General features: G+C 41.6%; 1 protein-coding gene across 1 annotated transcript in view; it reads right to left on the reverse strand.

Moving 5' to 3' along the window:
* Window positions 1-15,045, reverse strand: part of LOC132896663 (sex comb on midleg-like protein 2) — a 162,983-nt gene that overhangs the window by 99,263 nt on the left and 48,675 nt on the right. The window contains exon 2 of the mRNA XM_060937648.1: window positions 232-337. Coding sequence (XP_060793631.1) covers window positions 232-262 — 31 coding nt within the window. The 5' untranslated portion in view covers window positions 263-337. The remainder of the gene's footprint in view (window positions 1-231; window positions 338-15,045) is intronic.

Consider the following 15,045-nt stretch of genomic DNA (forward strand, 5'->3'; position numbering starts at 1 on the left):
ACTGATGGACATGAAATCCACTTGTTCCCAGGTGTCTGGGATACTAATATGTTAAACCATGCAAATACGAACGTATTTAAACGCATGAACACGTGTACTAATGTCCAGAATGTAGTTACAGAGTAGGTCAGATATAAAAGTCCAGATATAAAGAGCTGAGATAATGAAGTGTGAGATCTGATGCTGCCTGGTGTGTTTAAATGTCAGTGTGTGTCAGGCTTGTGGTTTCACCTTTCAGTGCTGTCCTGCCCATGCTGCTCATTGGCTACTGCAGCTCCACAACACTGATACGCTGCTACGCAACACACACACCCACACGCACACTGTGGCTCCCGACCTGTAAGACAGAGAGAGAGAGAGAGAGAGAGAGAGAGAGAGAGAGAGAGACAGGAACTTGATCAGGTGACAGAATACAAAACCAGGGTTCCTGTCAGTTGCACATGGATTGCTGTCAGCTTCCTCTTTTTAATCCGGTACAGGAACATGACAGCGCAGATACCCTTCGCTCGAGCATCAACGCAGAATGCTCTCCGCCGCTAATGCAAAACAGAGCCCTTCTTCTGCATGAACCGCTAAGGTACAGGAATGAGAATTTGTCTACGAGCCACGTGATCGCCTGCGGTTCATCGCTGGGAACATCTGAGACACTCAGATAAACCTGTGGTCTGTTAGAGTGCTCATTTCCATATTTTTAAACAGAAAGCATTGCGCTGTGGCCGCTCGCACCATTATACTGTGTAGAGTAGAGGTGGAACGAGCATCTTCGCAGGCAGAGAGAAAGAAAGTACAATTTAACCACAAGAATCCCAGAATAAGTGGGTGGATGGGAATGGGATGGCTCGATGCCTGCGATCTGCTGAAAGACGTTTTTATTTATATTAGAAGCGTTTGAGCTCGGGTTACAGAATTACTACAAAATTAAAGCTAGACGGCCTTTCGATTTCATAAAATCGGTGAAATTTAGTTCACGCTGAAATTTGGTCATTGTGATTTATGTTTATTTCTGTAACATCTCACAAAGTATCAGGCCATTCTGCGGCTGGGAAGTTATTTAATTTGAGGGGATTAAAGCAAACGATGTGCACGAAATCGCTCGCTTTGTGCAGTCAAGCAGACAGAGGAAGTCCGTGTGTGCGCATGCACAGGTTTACTTTCTTCTTCTTTTGGGTTTTACGGCAGCTGGCATCCACAGTGTTGCATTACTGCCATCTACAGGTTTACCTTGACCGTGCACTGACAGTTAGGGCTGCACGATTATGGAAAAAATGATAATCACGATTATCTTGATCAAAATTGTAATCGCGATTATTAATCACGATTATTCTTGATGTTGGGGAAATCACTTAAATTTTATTTCACTATATTCAAACAAACAATATGAACAGCTTTCAGTGCAGAATGAAATTTAAAAGAGAAATTCTGATTTCCAAATGACAAATAAATGAAATTTATCCAAGAAATTACCAAAGGATGAAGGAACTGAAAACTCAATTGCAACAATTACATAGCATTATACTGAGGCCTACAAGTTTTTAGCTAGAAAGAGCAGCCTATCAACATGCTCTGGCTTTAAACATGAGCGAAGGCAGGTCACAACATTGCCTCCAGTGCTAAATAGTCTGTTGTTCCGACATAGTTAGCTTTTCTCTCTCACCTCAATCTGCTACCTACTCTCACGCTATCACCCCTTGAAGATACCGCTGCACTGAAGCTCTGCGCACTTGGCCAGTGTTGCCAGATGCTGCTGACGCTTTCCAGCCCAAAATATGTTCAAAAGGCACTTAAAACCGCCCAATCTGGCAACACTGCACTTGACTTGCTTGCTTATTTAGGCGGAGTAATGAAACCTTACATGCGTCGGTTCGCCCCCTAATGGTTTGGCAGAGTATTGGTCAAAAAGTGCTTGATCAGATATACAGCAGAGCTCGCATTTTAAATGGAAATAAATCACGATTTTCATTTAATTTAATCGTGGCAGCCAAAATCGCGATTTTCGATTAAATTCGATTAATTGTGCAGCCCTACTGACAGTTCCATCATTCTGTCACTGAATGAACAGCTGATCACACCGAGGTGCTCGCTGACCGCCGATATTTATTACTTTGGTCCTGCGTTTCCTTTCCTTCATATACAACATAACGTCTTTTCTTCTCGCTTTCTGTTACTGGCGTCGGTCTTTCACGTTTCATTCGCGTCCTCCATTGTTCTCTCCTGTTTCAAATTTGTATCCCACAATGCCTTGCGCGAACAGGGAAAGCCCACCACGTGATACATGATGTAGTATCGTGTATTGGGTCATGGTGAAGCAGGAAAAAATAGCAGAGAATTTAGGGCCACATGGCCTTAAAATGCATATCATGGGTAAATTCAGGAGCAAGATCAATGTAATTCTCCTATTTTATATTAAACTTTGGTCAAATATCTGTAACATTCTGCATTCTCTGCAATTGTTTTACCTTGCGCAATACCAGAAAAATTCAGTTGAAATCAAGCCATTTGAGGCGAATTGGTCCACCTCTGAAAAAAATTGCCGTTTGGATTTCCCGGCAAACATTGATTTTTGTGACGTCACGTGCGGGACGCCTCCCTCTGAATCCTACGTCAGCGCTGGTTTGTTTATGAGAAAACGACCTGGTGGTTTTCTGCAAATTTCTTCAACGTTATCACGTAATTATTAAAATGGTTAACAGATGTATCGTAGGAGGCTGTAGCAACACCAATCTTGATGGGATTAGTACTCATCGTTTCCCAAAAGACCGGACAATGAGAGAGAAATGGGAGTGCTTGGTCTACACAGGCTGTGCACTGAAACCGTGCAAAGCTCGCGCAGCCTGCTGGCGCTTCCGCAGGTGACGTCACGAATCTGGCTCCAGACTCCCTTGGGATTTTTCCAGACACGTTTTGTTATTTTTTTCTGCTTTAGACAGATGGCCTTGTGCAAAATTACCCTTCTGGATGAGTGTGTAAAGGGACATTCTTTCATATAAAAAAAACACGAAATTGGTCCAGAATATGTACTTTAAATTCATTAATTGTTCTCTTCAAAAAAAAAAAACTAATAAAATTGTTAGTCTCATCTCATTATCTCTAGCCGCTTTATCCTGTTCTACAGGGTCGCAGGCAAGCTGGAGCCTATCCCAGCTGACTATGGGCGAAAGGCGGGGTACACCCTGGACAAGTCGCCAGGTCATCACAGGGCTGACACATAGACACAGACAACCATTCACACTCACATTCACACCTACGGTCAATTTAGAGTCACCAGTTAACCTAACCTGCATGTCTTTGGACTGTGGGGGAAACCGGAGCACCCGGAGGAAACCCACGCGGACACGGGGAGAACATGCAAACTCCACACAGAAAGGCCCTCGCCGGCCACGAACCCGGACCTTCTTGCTGTGAGGCGACAGCGCTAACCACTACACCACCGTGCCGCTCCAGTCAAATATTGCGAATATTAAAACATCTCTACTCTTTGGAACCATCTTAAGACACCTTTAAACCACTGACACACGGTACAGGCTTGTCTGTAGTGCGAGCATGTTTATTAGTTGAACGTACAAACACCACACGGTCACCACAACATGGTCTGCAACACGAGGGACGGAGAATCCACACAAACCTCAATTCCAGACCGGCGGCGTTAAAACCAGAGGAAGCAAACAAATATAAATTAGGACGAGGGGTTTTTGTAAAAAGAAAAACAAGCGCGCTAATGAGGGCTAACAAGCTACAGGTGAGATTGAAAAAAACAACAACCATGGATACAAGGGAAGAAAACCAGGAAGTACTGACCATATAAGGAAAGCAGCAGATAAAACAGAATAGAGAGCAAGCGTTAAGAACTGACAAAACCGAGACAGACCGGAAAGCATCCCTGAGATTTCAGATACGTAGAAGAGTAATTTAAAATATATATATATACAGTGGGCGGCATGCTGGTGTAGTGGTTAGTGCTGTCGCCTCACAGCAAGAAGGTCCTGGGTTCGAGCCCCGGGGCCGGCAAGGGCCTTTCTGTGCGGAGTTTGCATGTTCTCCCCGTGTCCGCGTGGGTTTCCTCCGGGTGCTCCGGTTTCCCCCACAGTCCAAAGACATGCAGGTTAGGTTAACTGGTGGCTCTAAATTGACCGTAGGTGTGAATGTGAGTGTGAATGGTTGTCTGTGTCTATGTGTCAGCCCTGTGATGACCTGGCGACTTGTCCAGGGTGTACCCCGCCTTTCACCCGTAGTCAGCTGGGATAGGCTCCAGCTTGCCTGCGACCCTGTAGAACAGAATAAAGCGGCTAGAGATAATGTGATGTGATATATACAGTGGTATGCAAAAGTTTGGGCACCCCTGGTCAAAATTGCTGTTACTGTGAACAGTTAAGCAAGTTGAAGATGAAATGATCTCCAAAAGGCATAAAGATGACTCATTCCCTTTATATTTTAAGCAAAAACACTTTTTTATTTTCATCTTTTACATTTTCTAAATGAAAAAAAAAGGAAAAGGGCCCGAAGCAAAAGTTTGGGCACCCTGCATGGTTAGTACCCAGTAACACCCCCTTTGGCAAGTATCACAGCTTGTAAACACTTTTTGTAGCCGGCTAATAATCTTTCAGTTCTTACCTGGGGGATTTTCACACATTTGTCCTTGCAAAAGGCTTCCAGTTCTACAAGTTTCTTTGGTTGTCTTGCATGTACTGCTCTTTTGAGATCGATCCACAGATTTTCAATGATGTTTAGGTCAGGGGACTGTGAGGGCCAGGGCAAAACCTTCAGCTTGTGCCTCTTGAGGTATTCCATTGCAGATTTTGAGGTGTGTTTTGGATCATCGTCTTATTGTAGGACCCGTCCTCTTTTTAACTTCAACTTTTTTACAGATGGTGTGATGTTTGCTTCCATAATTTGCTGGTATTTTTTCGAATCCATGCTTCCCTCGACCAATGAAATGTCCCCTGTGCTATTGGCTGCAACACAACCCCAAAGCATGATCGATCCACACCCATGCTTCAGAGTTGGAGAGGTGTTCTTTTCCTGGAATTTGGCCCCCTTTTTTCTCCAAACATACCTTTGCACATTGTGGCCAAAAAGTTCTATTTTGATTTCATCAGTCCACAGGACTTGTTTCCAAAATGCATCAGGCTTGCTTAGATGTTCATTTGTAAACTTGAGATGCTGAATTTTGTGGCTAGGATGCAGGAACGGTTTTCTTCTGATGACTCTTCCATGAAGGTCATATTTGTTCAGGTGTCGCTGCATAGTAGAACAGTGCACCACCACTCCAGGGTCTGCTAAAGCTTTCTGAAGGTCTTTTGCAGTCAAACAGGGTTTTTATTTGCCTTTCTAGCAATCCAACGAGCAGTTCTTTCAGAAAGTTTTCATCACCTTCCAGACATCACCTTGATCTCCACTGTTTCTGTTAACTGCCATTTCTTAATAACATTACAGTCTGAGGAAACAGCTACCTGAAAACACTTTGCTATGTTCTTGTAGCCTTCTCCTGCTTTGAGAGCATCAATTATTTTATTATTCAGAATGCGACGGAGTTGCTTAGAGGAGCCCATGGCTGTTGATTTTAGGGACAAGTTTGAGGAGTCAGAGAATTTATACAGCTTTGAAATCTGCATCATCTGCATCCTTTCCTAACGAAGAATTTGAACAAGCCACAGCTCAATAAGCTAATTAAGGTCTGGAACCTTGGTAAAAGTTACCTGAGAACTCAAATGTATTGGGGTGCCCAAACTTTTGCATGGTGTTCCTTTTCTTTTTTCACTCTCCAATTGTACAAAACAAAAATAATACACAAATCTTGCAGAAAATGCTGAAAAGAAACGTCTCGTCTTTACCTTTATGCCTTTTGGTGATCAGTTCATCTTCTGCTCACTTAACTGTTCACAGTAACAGACATTTTCAGTAAGGGTGCCCAAACTGAAGCACTGTCGATCGATTTTTTTTTTTGTGGGAATCTATAAGGACAGGTCATTCTCAGGGGTTAAAGGAAGCCATGGCCTAAAGGTTAGAAAAGCAGTTTGGGGATCAAAAGGTTGCTGGTTTGATTCCCTGGACCAGCAGGTATGGCTGGAGTGCCCTTGAGCCAGGCCCCTAACCCCCAGGCTGCTCTGGGTGTGTTTTACACCACTCTGGATAACAGCGTCTGCTAAATGCCATTAATGTAAAAACATGTGACTTCAGGGAGACTCCATATACGGGATCAGTCAAAAGTTTGGACACGCCTTCTAATTCAATGTTTTTTCTTTATATTTAGAAATTAAAGTACACTTCGTGTCTTAAAGTAATGATGGATGTCGTTTCTCTTTACTTAGTTGAGCGGTTTCTTGACATAATACGGATTAATACAGTTGTGGAATAGGGCTATTTACTGTATTTTTATTATTTACTATTTACTGTTTGATTTCAAACCCATTAAGAAGGTAAGAAATTGCACTAATTTACTTTTGACGAGGCACCTGTTAATTGAAAAGCGTTCCAGGTGACGACCTCATGAAGCTGGTTAAAGTGCCATTCCACCATTGGATGTATTCTCTGGCATAAAATACAATATATTTTGACAACATATATAAATGGTATCACTAGATAGAGAAATCTTTTAGCTTCAAAATGATATATCGAACATAATTTTTTGACAACGACAAGTATATTAATTTTGCGACCAAAGTCACCTACCCTTTTAATTTCCGCGCGTGATGTCATCGGCAGGTTCCCCTTCTTGTGTACCGTGTGACGTGGCACAGATTATCAGCAATGGCGGATAGAACGCGATAAAAATAATACCAATAAATCTAGCTAATACCAGTAAATCTAGCTAACTGAAAGATTAACTCAAAATTTTTCGCAATTTTTTTGGCCCCCATATACGAGGAGAAATGACTCTCTCACTTTGGGGGTTTCCTGGTCTAAAAATAGACCCACACGTGGTACACAGGAAGGGGAACCTGCCGATGACATCACGTTTCACTACCGCGCGGAAATTAAAAGGGTAGGTGACTTTGGTCGCAAAATTAATATACTTGTCGTCAAAAAATTATGTTTGATATATCATTTTGAAGCTAAAAGATTTCTCTGTCTAGTTATGTTGTCAAAAAATATATTGTATTTTATGCCAAAGAATACATCCAATGGTGGAATGGCACTTTAAGACAACGCCAATAGTGTGCAAAGTGTCATCAAGGTAAACGCTGGATACGCTGAAGAATCTAAAACATGAAACTGATGTTGTTTTCTAACATATTTTTTCCTTACCGCATCATTCCATATATGTTCCATGTGTTATTTCATAGTTTTAATGTCTTCAGTATTGCAGAAAATATCGAAATGCAGAAAAACCTATGAACGAGTACAAACTTTTGGCTGGTTCTGTACATTATATACAGCTAATAAAAAGCAAACTAAAACGAATATGCTTGATGCGTTTACTGCATCCTTAGTAACAGCCTGGTCAGGGTGGTGGTGATTTTAAATTACTCTGATTACATTCATTTAAATTATTATTTTTTAAGTCCTGTGTACAATTCTTATTAGAGATGTCACTCGGCATCAGTGTCAGGCTGTGTGACACGAGGAAAAGATCAAATACTGGAGAAAACGCTGGTTGTCGGATCCGATAACATACAGCAAAGACTGCAATTACAACCCCGATTCCAAAAAAGTTGGGACAAAGTATAAATTGTAAATAAAAACGGAATGCAATAATTTACAAATCTCAAAAACTGATATTGTATTCACAATAGAACATAGACAACATATCAAATGTCGAAAGTGAGACATTTTGAAATTTCATGCCAAATACTGGCTCATTTGAAATTTCATGACAGCAACACATCTCAAAAAAGTTGGGACAGGGGCAATAAGAGGCTGGAAAAGTTAAAGGTACAAAAAAGGAACAGCTGGAGGACCAAATTGCAACTCATTAGGTCAATTGGCAATAGGTCATTAACATGTCTGGGTATAAAAAGAGCATCTTGGAGTGGCAGCGGCTCTCAGAAGTAAAGATGGGAAGAGGATCACCAATCCCCCTAATTCTGCGCCGACAAATAGTGGAGCAATATCAGAAAGGAGTTCGACAGTGTAAAATTGCAAAGAGTTTGGACATATCATCATCTACAGTGCATAATATCATCAAAAGATTCAGAGAATCTGGAAGAATCTCTGTGCGTAAGGGTCAAGGCCGGAAAACCATACTGGGTGCCCATGATCTTCGGGCCCTTAGACGGCACTGCATCACATACAGGCATGCTTCTGTATTGGAAATCACAAAATGGGCTCAGGAATATTTCCAGAGAACATTATCTGTGAACACAATTCACCGTGCCATCCGCCGTTGCCAGCTAAAACTCTATAGTTCAAAGAAGAAGCCGTATCTAAACATGATCCAGAAGCGCAGACATCTTCTCTGGGCCAAGGCTCATTTAAAATGGACTGTGGCAAAGTGGAAAACTGTTCTGTGGTCAGACGAATCAAAATGTGAAGTTCTTTATGGAAATCAGGGACGCCGTGTCATTCGGACTAAAGAGGAGAAGGACGACCCAAGTTGTTATCAGCGCTCAGTTCAGAAGCCTGCATCTCTGATGGTATGGGGTTGCATTAGTGCGTGTGGCATGGGCAGCTTACACATCTGGAAAGACACCATCAATGCTGAAAGGTATATCCAGGTTCTTGAGCAACATATGCTCCCATCCAGACGACGTCTCTTTCAGGGAAGACCTTACATTTTCCAACATGACAATGCCAAACCACATACTGCATCAATTACAGCATCATGGCTGCGTAGAAGAAGGGTCCGGGTACTGAACTGGCCAGCCTGCAGTCCAGATCTTTCACCCATAGAAAACATTTGGCGCATCATAAAACGGAAGATACGACAAAAAAAGACCTAAAACAGTTGAGCAACTAGAATCCTACATTAGACAAGAATGGGTTAACATTCCTATCCCTAAACTTGAGCAACTTGTCTCCTCAGTCCCCAGACGTTTACAGACTGTTGTAAAGAGAAAAGGGGATGTCTCACAGTGGTAAACATGGCCTTGTCCCAACTTTTTTGAGATGTGTTGTTGTCATGAAATTTAAAATCACCTAATTTTTCTCTTTAAATGATACATTTTCTCAGTTTAAACATTTGATATGTCATCTATGTTCTATTCTGAATAAAATATGGAATTTTGAAACTTCCACATCATTGCATTCCGTTTTTATTTACAATTTGTACTTTGTCCCAACTTTTTTGGAATCGGAGTTGTAGATTTGGAAAAGAAATGTACTTTTGGAACTGGAAATGTTTCCATATGAAGTTGACGTCTTTCCTTTATTGATTTAGTTTCAGTATCGGTATTGGAAATGAAGACATGGTATCATGCCATCGCAATCTCGTATTGAGAATGATCAGCCCGTAGGAACAGCGACGTTCCCAGTAGGCTCTCCAACTCCTATTCCTACTGGCAAAGTCTAAGTTTGTTGAGAGCTCCGGGCATCTGTGACGTGACTTCAACATGGCGGTGCTCGCAGTGAAACGTATGAGCAAAACAATAACAACAACTTTATTGTTTTAATATGTTTTAAAGAGCATGTTTGTCGATATTTTACATGGCCAAATACTGAGTGATACTTTGACAACTGGAATGTTAACTGACTTTCTGCGAGATTGTTTGATCAGGCTGTTTCGTATCACTTTTGGCATCACATCCGCTTTCCAAATAAATTAAGCGCTTACCAAACAACTCGTTAATTCCTATATTTGTAGACAGCTTACAGCGAGTGTTCGTTTTATTTCCGGGGTTGAGTTTGCGTGGACGCTCTGATGTGCGAGCTGGTGAATCTCCCAGTTGCCGTGAGCGCAGCGTAATTATGAAGTGGAGTTGAGGAACTATCAGAGCCAGAAGTCACACACCATTCTGACATTTTCACTTCTGGGTTTTTTCCAGTGTTTCCAGGGGTGTAGCGGTAGGGGAAAGAGTTAATTAAAAAAAAACACACATCTGGTTTAGGTTATGGCCACAGGTGCGGATATTTGGACAGAACCAGACGCAGGGTCGATGCTGGCGCTGCCTTTTCTCTTAATACTGATGATTGATGATATTGTGTTATTAACTGTACATTGTGTCAGCATAATGCCTGGGGAAATATCGGAAACAGCAAATTCACTCATTATTCGTGTGTCTGTGCGTCCTAAAGCAGTGGTTTTCAAAGTGGGGCCGTGGCCCCCTGGGGGGCTGCCAGGAGGCGCTAGGGGGGCCTCAGAATGTTGGAGGGACGATAACAAAAAAATTGCGAAAAAAATATCTCATCTCATTATCTCTAGCCGCTTTATCCTTCTACAGGGTCGCAGGCAAGCTGGAGCCTATCCCGAAAGGCGGGGTACACCCTGGACAAGTCGCCAGGTCATCACAGGGCTGACACATAGAGACAAACAACCATTCACACTCACATTCACACCTACGCTCAATTTAGAGTCACCAGTTAACCTAACCTGCATGTCTTTGGACTGTGGGGGAAACCGGAGCACCCGGAGGAAACCCACGCGGACACGGGGAGAACATGCAAACTCCGCACAGAAAGGCCCTCGCCGGCCACGGGGCTCGAACCCGGACCTTCTTGCTGTGAGGCGACAGCGCTAACCACTACACCACCATGCCACCGCGAAAAAAATATACTTTTTTAAAATAATAATTATTAAATATATTGTAATTAGTTTTTTTAATCATTATTATAAAATATAATTATTATTAATAATAATACATCATATCGAAATGTTGTTTGCCATGCTCATCTCTCCGATTGCCTGTGACGTTGCGGTTTGCGCCATTTATCAAGCTGCTTTGCTCCTCAAGCTAGCGTACTGCTAGCGCAAAATGGACAGGTTTTTGAAGAAGAGACCGAAGGAACAAACCAACAGCCCTGCTGTGGAGGACACTGCTGCGAAAAAAACTAAGAAGTCCTGGCCAGTCTATTATACTTTCGTCCAACTTTGACAAATGTGGGTAAATTATTACTGCTAGTTATTAAAGGAGAACTGAAGTCATTTTTAAACTTGCTTTATTTCTTAACCTCCTAGGGCTTAGCGGTCACATGCGTGGACAGCACTTTATGGAAATTCGGAACAAGAATCCACATATGTGGACATACTTTTTCTCTAAAAGTACATCTTATCAAAAGATGATGCTTAGTTTTTATTCTAATCAGGTTCTAATAAGCCCAAATAGCAAAGAGAAATAAAAAATGCATGTAAAAAAACAGCTTGGGCCTTAGGAGGTTAATTAACGTGTTATTCAATTACGTTTTCGGGTTTAGTAACCTTATATCGTGACTCGTATTGGCAACTAATTGCAATTAAATATTATACTTATCGGCCTATTCGGTTTTTAGCCGTGTTGAATTTAGTTCGTTTGGTCCACGGCAGGCGTCGCTTATCCGCGCGATCTTCACGAGACTTGTGCGAGACTTCGAAACGTGAAGTGTCAGCCAGGTGTCAGTGCCGCCATTTTGAAAACTGTTTTCCAAACGAAATATTGCACAAAAATGAGTTTAAATGACGATTACTGCCGACTTTTTTGCAAACTTTCCTGATTGCTATCAAAACAAACAAAACTTCCGGCTTGATTACGTCAGCATTCGAAAGAGGGCACGCACGTTTTTTGACAACGTTGGCAGATGCTGGTCACTTTGATTTCCGCTGTACGTTTTACTTCCGTCCTACGATGTCTTGCACAGGTCTCAACGAATCTCGTTTACATTGCTTTGACATATGGACTGATATATTACAGAGCATATTTCAAACACTCATAACTTGCTATAGCAGCGACAAAACAGCGATCAAAAATGCATTCCGATATTTAATAAGAAATAGAATTTTGATAATAAAAAATTTGCCTTCAGTTCTCTTTTAAGAAGTTTTTTATTTAACAAAAGTTTTTTTTACTATATTTAAGTTGATAAAAAATAGAAAAATAAAGGATGCATATTTTAGTAATAAAATTTTCTTCATTTAATTTTTTTTTTCAAAAATAACATGGGAAAATCGGATGATGAACTCAATATTGTGAATCGAATTAAATTGTGAAGCGGGTGAATCGTTACATGCCTACATTCAAAAGTAACACCGTGGATACCATAATATTCTTCACCAGACAGAAGCTGTATAAATGTTTGGATAACACTGTGTCACTCAGACACTGACACTTGTGCAATAATATGTAGTGTATATGTATGTACGTATATATATATATATATATATATATATATATATATATATATATATATATATATATATATTAGGGCTGTAGCGATATGCGTATCGAAATCGAAATCGCGATACGCAGAGCCACGATCCGTATCGCAATACAAGAAGGCAGAATCGCGGTACACCCTTTCAAACTTCTCCTCAGCCCAAAAACAGAGGCGCTTCCAAACTTCAATTTATGAATACTTTACTTTTTATTTAAATTACATTTTAAACTTACTTAAATTACTTTTATTTTTTTATATCTATTAGTAAGTCGTTTTTTCGCTGACCTGCGACAATCTTCTGCGAGTCACGCAACGTCCACACTCGCCACTGGCAGAGCATTCGTTTCTTTTAAGCGGTCGCCATTCTGGTTGCGACGCGGGGAGCGAATCTGTAAACAAGCAGCTCATTGGCTGGCTAGGTGTGCCACAAGCCAATCACAATCACTTGACCGGAAAGGCATGCAGTGTTGCCAGATTGGGCAGGTTTAGGTGCTTTTTGGCTGGTTTTGAACATATTTTGGGGTGGAAAACGTTAGCAATATCTGGCAACACTGAAGGCATGTCTGCTTGGGCGGAAGCCTTCTGCGGCAGTTACATTTTGACACGCGAGCAATGTTTCACCATAAAAATTCCGTAATTTCCATCTGTTTTCCGCGATCACAGAAAATCATTGGCCCTATGAGAGTGAGACAGTGAGAGAGCCACCCCCCCACAAAAAAAAAATCTTAACAGATTTACACGATTTGGAAAAATGACTTCTTCAGCAGGGCGGCACGGTGGTGTAGTGTTTAGCGCTGTTGCCTCACAGCAAGAAGGTCCTGGGTTCGAGCCCCGTGGCCGGCGAGGGCCTTTCTGTGTGGAGTTTGCATGTTCTCCCCGTGTCCGCATGGGTTTCCTCCGGGTGCTCCGGTTTCCCCCACAGTCCAAAGACATGCAGGTTAGGTTAACTGGTGACTCTAAATTGACCGTAGGTGTGAATGTGAGTGTGAATGGTTGTCTGTGTCTATGTGTCAGCCCTGTGATGACCTGGCGACTTGTCCAGGGTGTACCCCGCCTCTCGCCCGTAGTCAGCTGGGATAGGCTCCAGCTTGCCTGCGACCCTGTAGAAGGATAAAGCGGCTAGAGATAATGAGATGAGATGAGATGAGATGAGACTTTTTCAGCACTGAAAAAACCAGAGCTTCCGGCTCAACAGTATTATTTTGAGAAATAAAACAATCTTTGGATATACATTTGTTCATTTTTGCATACATATTACTCATTCTCTGCAGTGGTCTGAATTATTTGTTATTAAATAGTTAATGTAAGTAAGTAAATGTTAATAAGTCAAATTTACTACTTTAAAAAAACATTTTTAAAAAATCGTGGGCGTATTGAATCGTGGGTCAAAAATCGCGATACGAATCGAATCGTGAGTTGGGTGTATCGTTACAGCCCTAATATATATATATGCATAACTGTATATATATCAGTGTTTTCCCCAGAACAAATTAAAGCCCTAAATTCTGGCATGATAATACACAGACAATTGAGTGGCAATGGTGTGAAAGCAAGCGCTAAAGGTGCGAAGTGAAACTAGGGGGGTCCGGGGGCATGCTCCCCCGGAAAATTTTTTGAAAACAGATGCTCTCAGGTGCATTTTCAGGGTCTCAGAGGTTTTAGATACATGATTATAGGATAGATTTTACCAGTGTTTCAATGATTTCTGACCTAAATAGTATTAATGTATACACATTTGAAATTTCACCTTAAAGTTCAACATGCGGGCGGCACGGTGGTGTAGTGGTTAGCGCTGTCGCCTCACAGCAAGAAGGTCCGGGTTCGAGCCCCGTGGCCGGCGAGGGCCTTTCTGTGCGGAGTTTGCATGTTCTCCCCGTGTCCGCGTGGGTTTCCTCCGGGTGCTCCGGTTTCCCCCACAGTCCAAAGACATGCAGGTTAGGTTAACTGGTGACTCTAAATTGAGCGTAGGTGTGAATGTGAGTGTGAATGGTTGTCTGTGTCTATGTGTCAGCCCTGTGATGACCTGGCGACTTGTCCAGGGTGTACCCCGCCTTTTGCCCGTAGTCAGCTGGGATAGGCTCCAGCTTGCCTGCGACCCTGTAGAACAGGATAAAGTGGCTACAGATAATGAGATGAGATGAGTTCAACATGCGAGTTAAACTGTTTTGTTATAGATTACTGAGGCATGATAGACTGAAAACCTACGGGGATCCCTTAATTACCTATGATCGAGTAGTGCTGTAACAAAAATGTGCATGAAAATATGACCAGTGGTTTGCTCCATCTTATGCAGTCCAATGAAGAGAATCGATCATCATGACCTCCTGTTGATCACAAAGGGATCTGAACCTAAGACCTGCCACCTTAAAATAAGTTGCTGTATTTCTATAACTGTAATGATTTAGAATGTTTCGGATGCAATTACCGTAATATATGTAGAACTAAGATGCACTGAAAAGAAAAGTAAGGCAACTGTATATTATAAAGTTTAAATTTTGGCACTTTATTAAATGGACTAGATTAAGATTAAAACATATTTAAAGGAAAAGAGAACTTAATTTCTACAGTTTAAGTTTGCAGAAAGATTATGTACTTTTAAACACATTTGTTTATAAGTGTCAAATGCAGCATAATTTTGAATAATAATGATAAGCGTATTTGGCAGTGTGATGTCGCTGTGAGCCTTTAACAAAAGAATAATCCGGAGCCGCCTTTTGTTAAATGGATCCCAGTGACATCACACTGCCAAAAATGCTTATGATGATTATTTGAAATGATGCTATATTTGACACATTTGGACAACTTCACTTCGTGAGAGTGTTTATA

The sequence above is a fragment of the Neoarius graeffei genome, chromosome 13 (assembly GCF_027579695.1).
Source record: "Neoarius graeffei isolate fNeoGra1 chromosome 13, fNeoGra1.pri, whole genome shotgun sequence".
Lineage (NCBI taxonomy): Eukaryota > Metazoa > Chordata > Actinopteri > Siluriformes > Ariidae > Neoarius > Neoarius graeffei.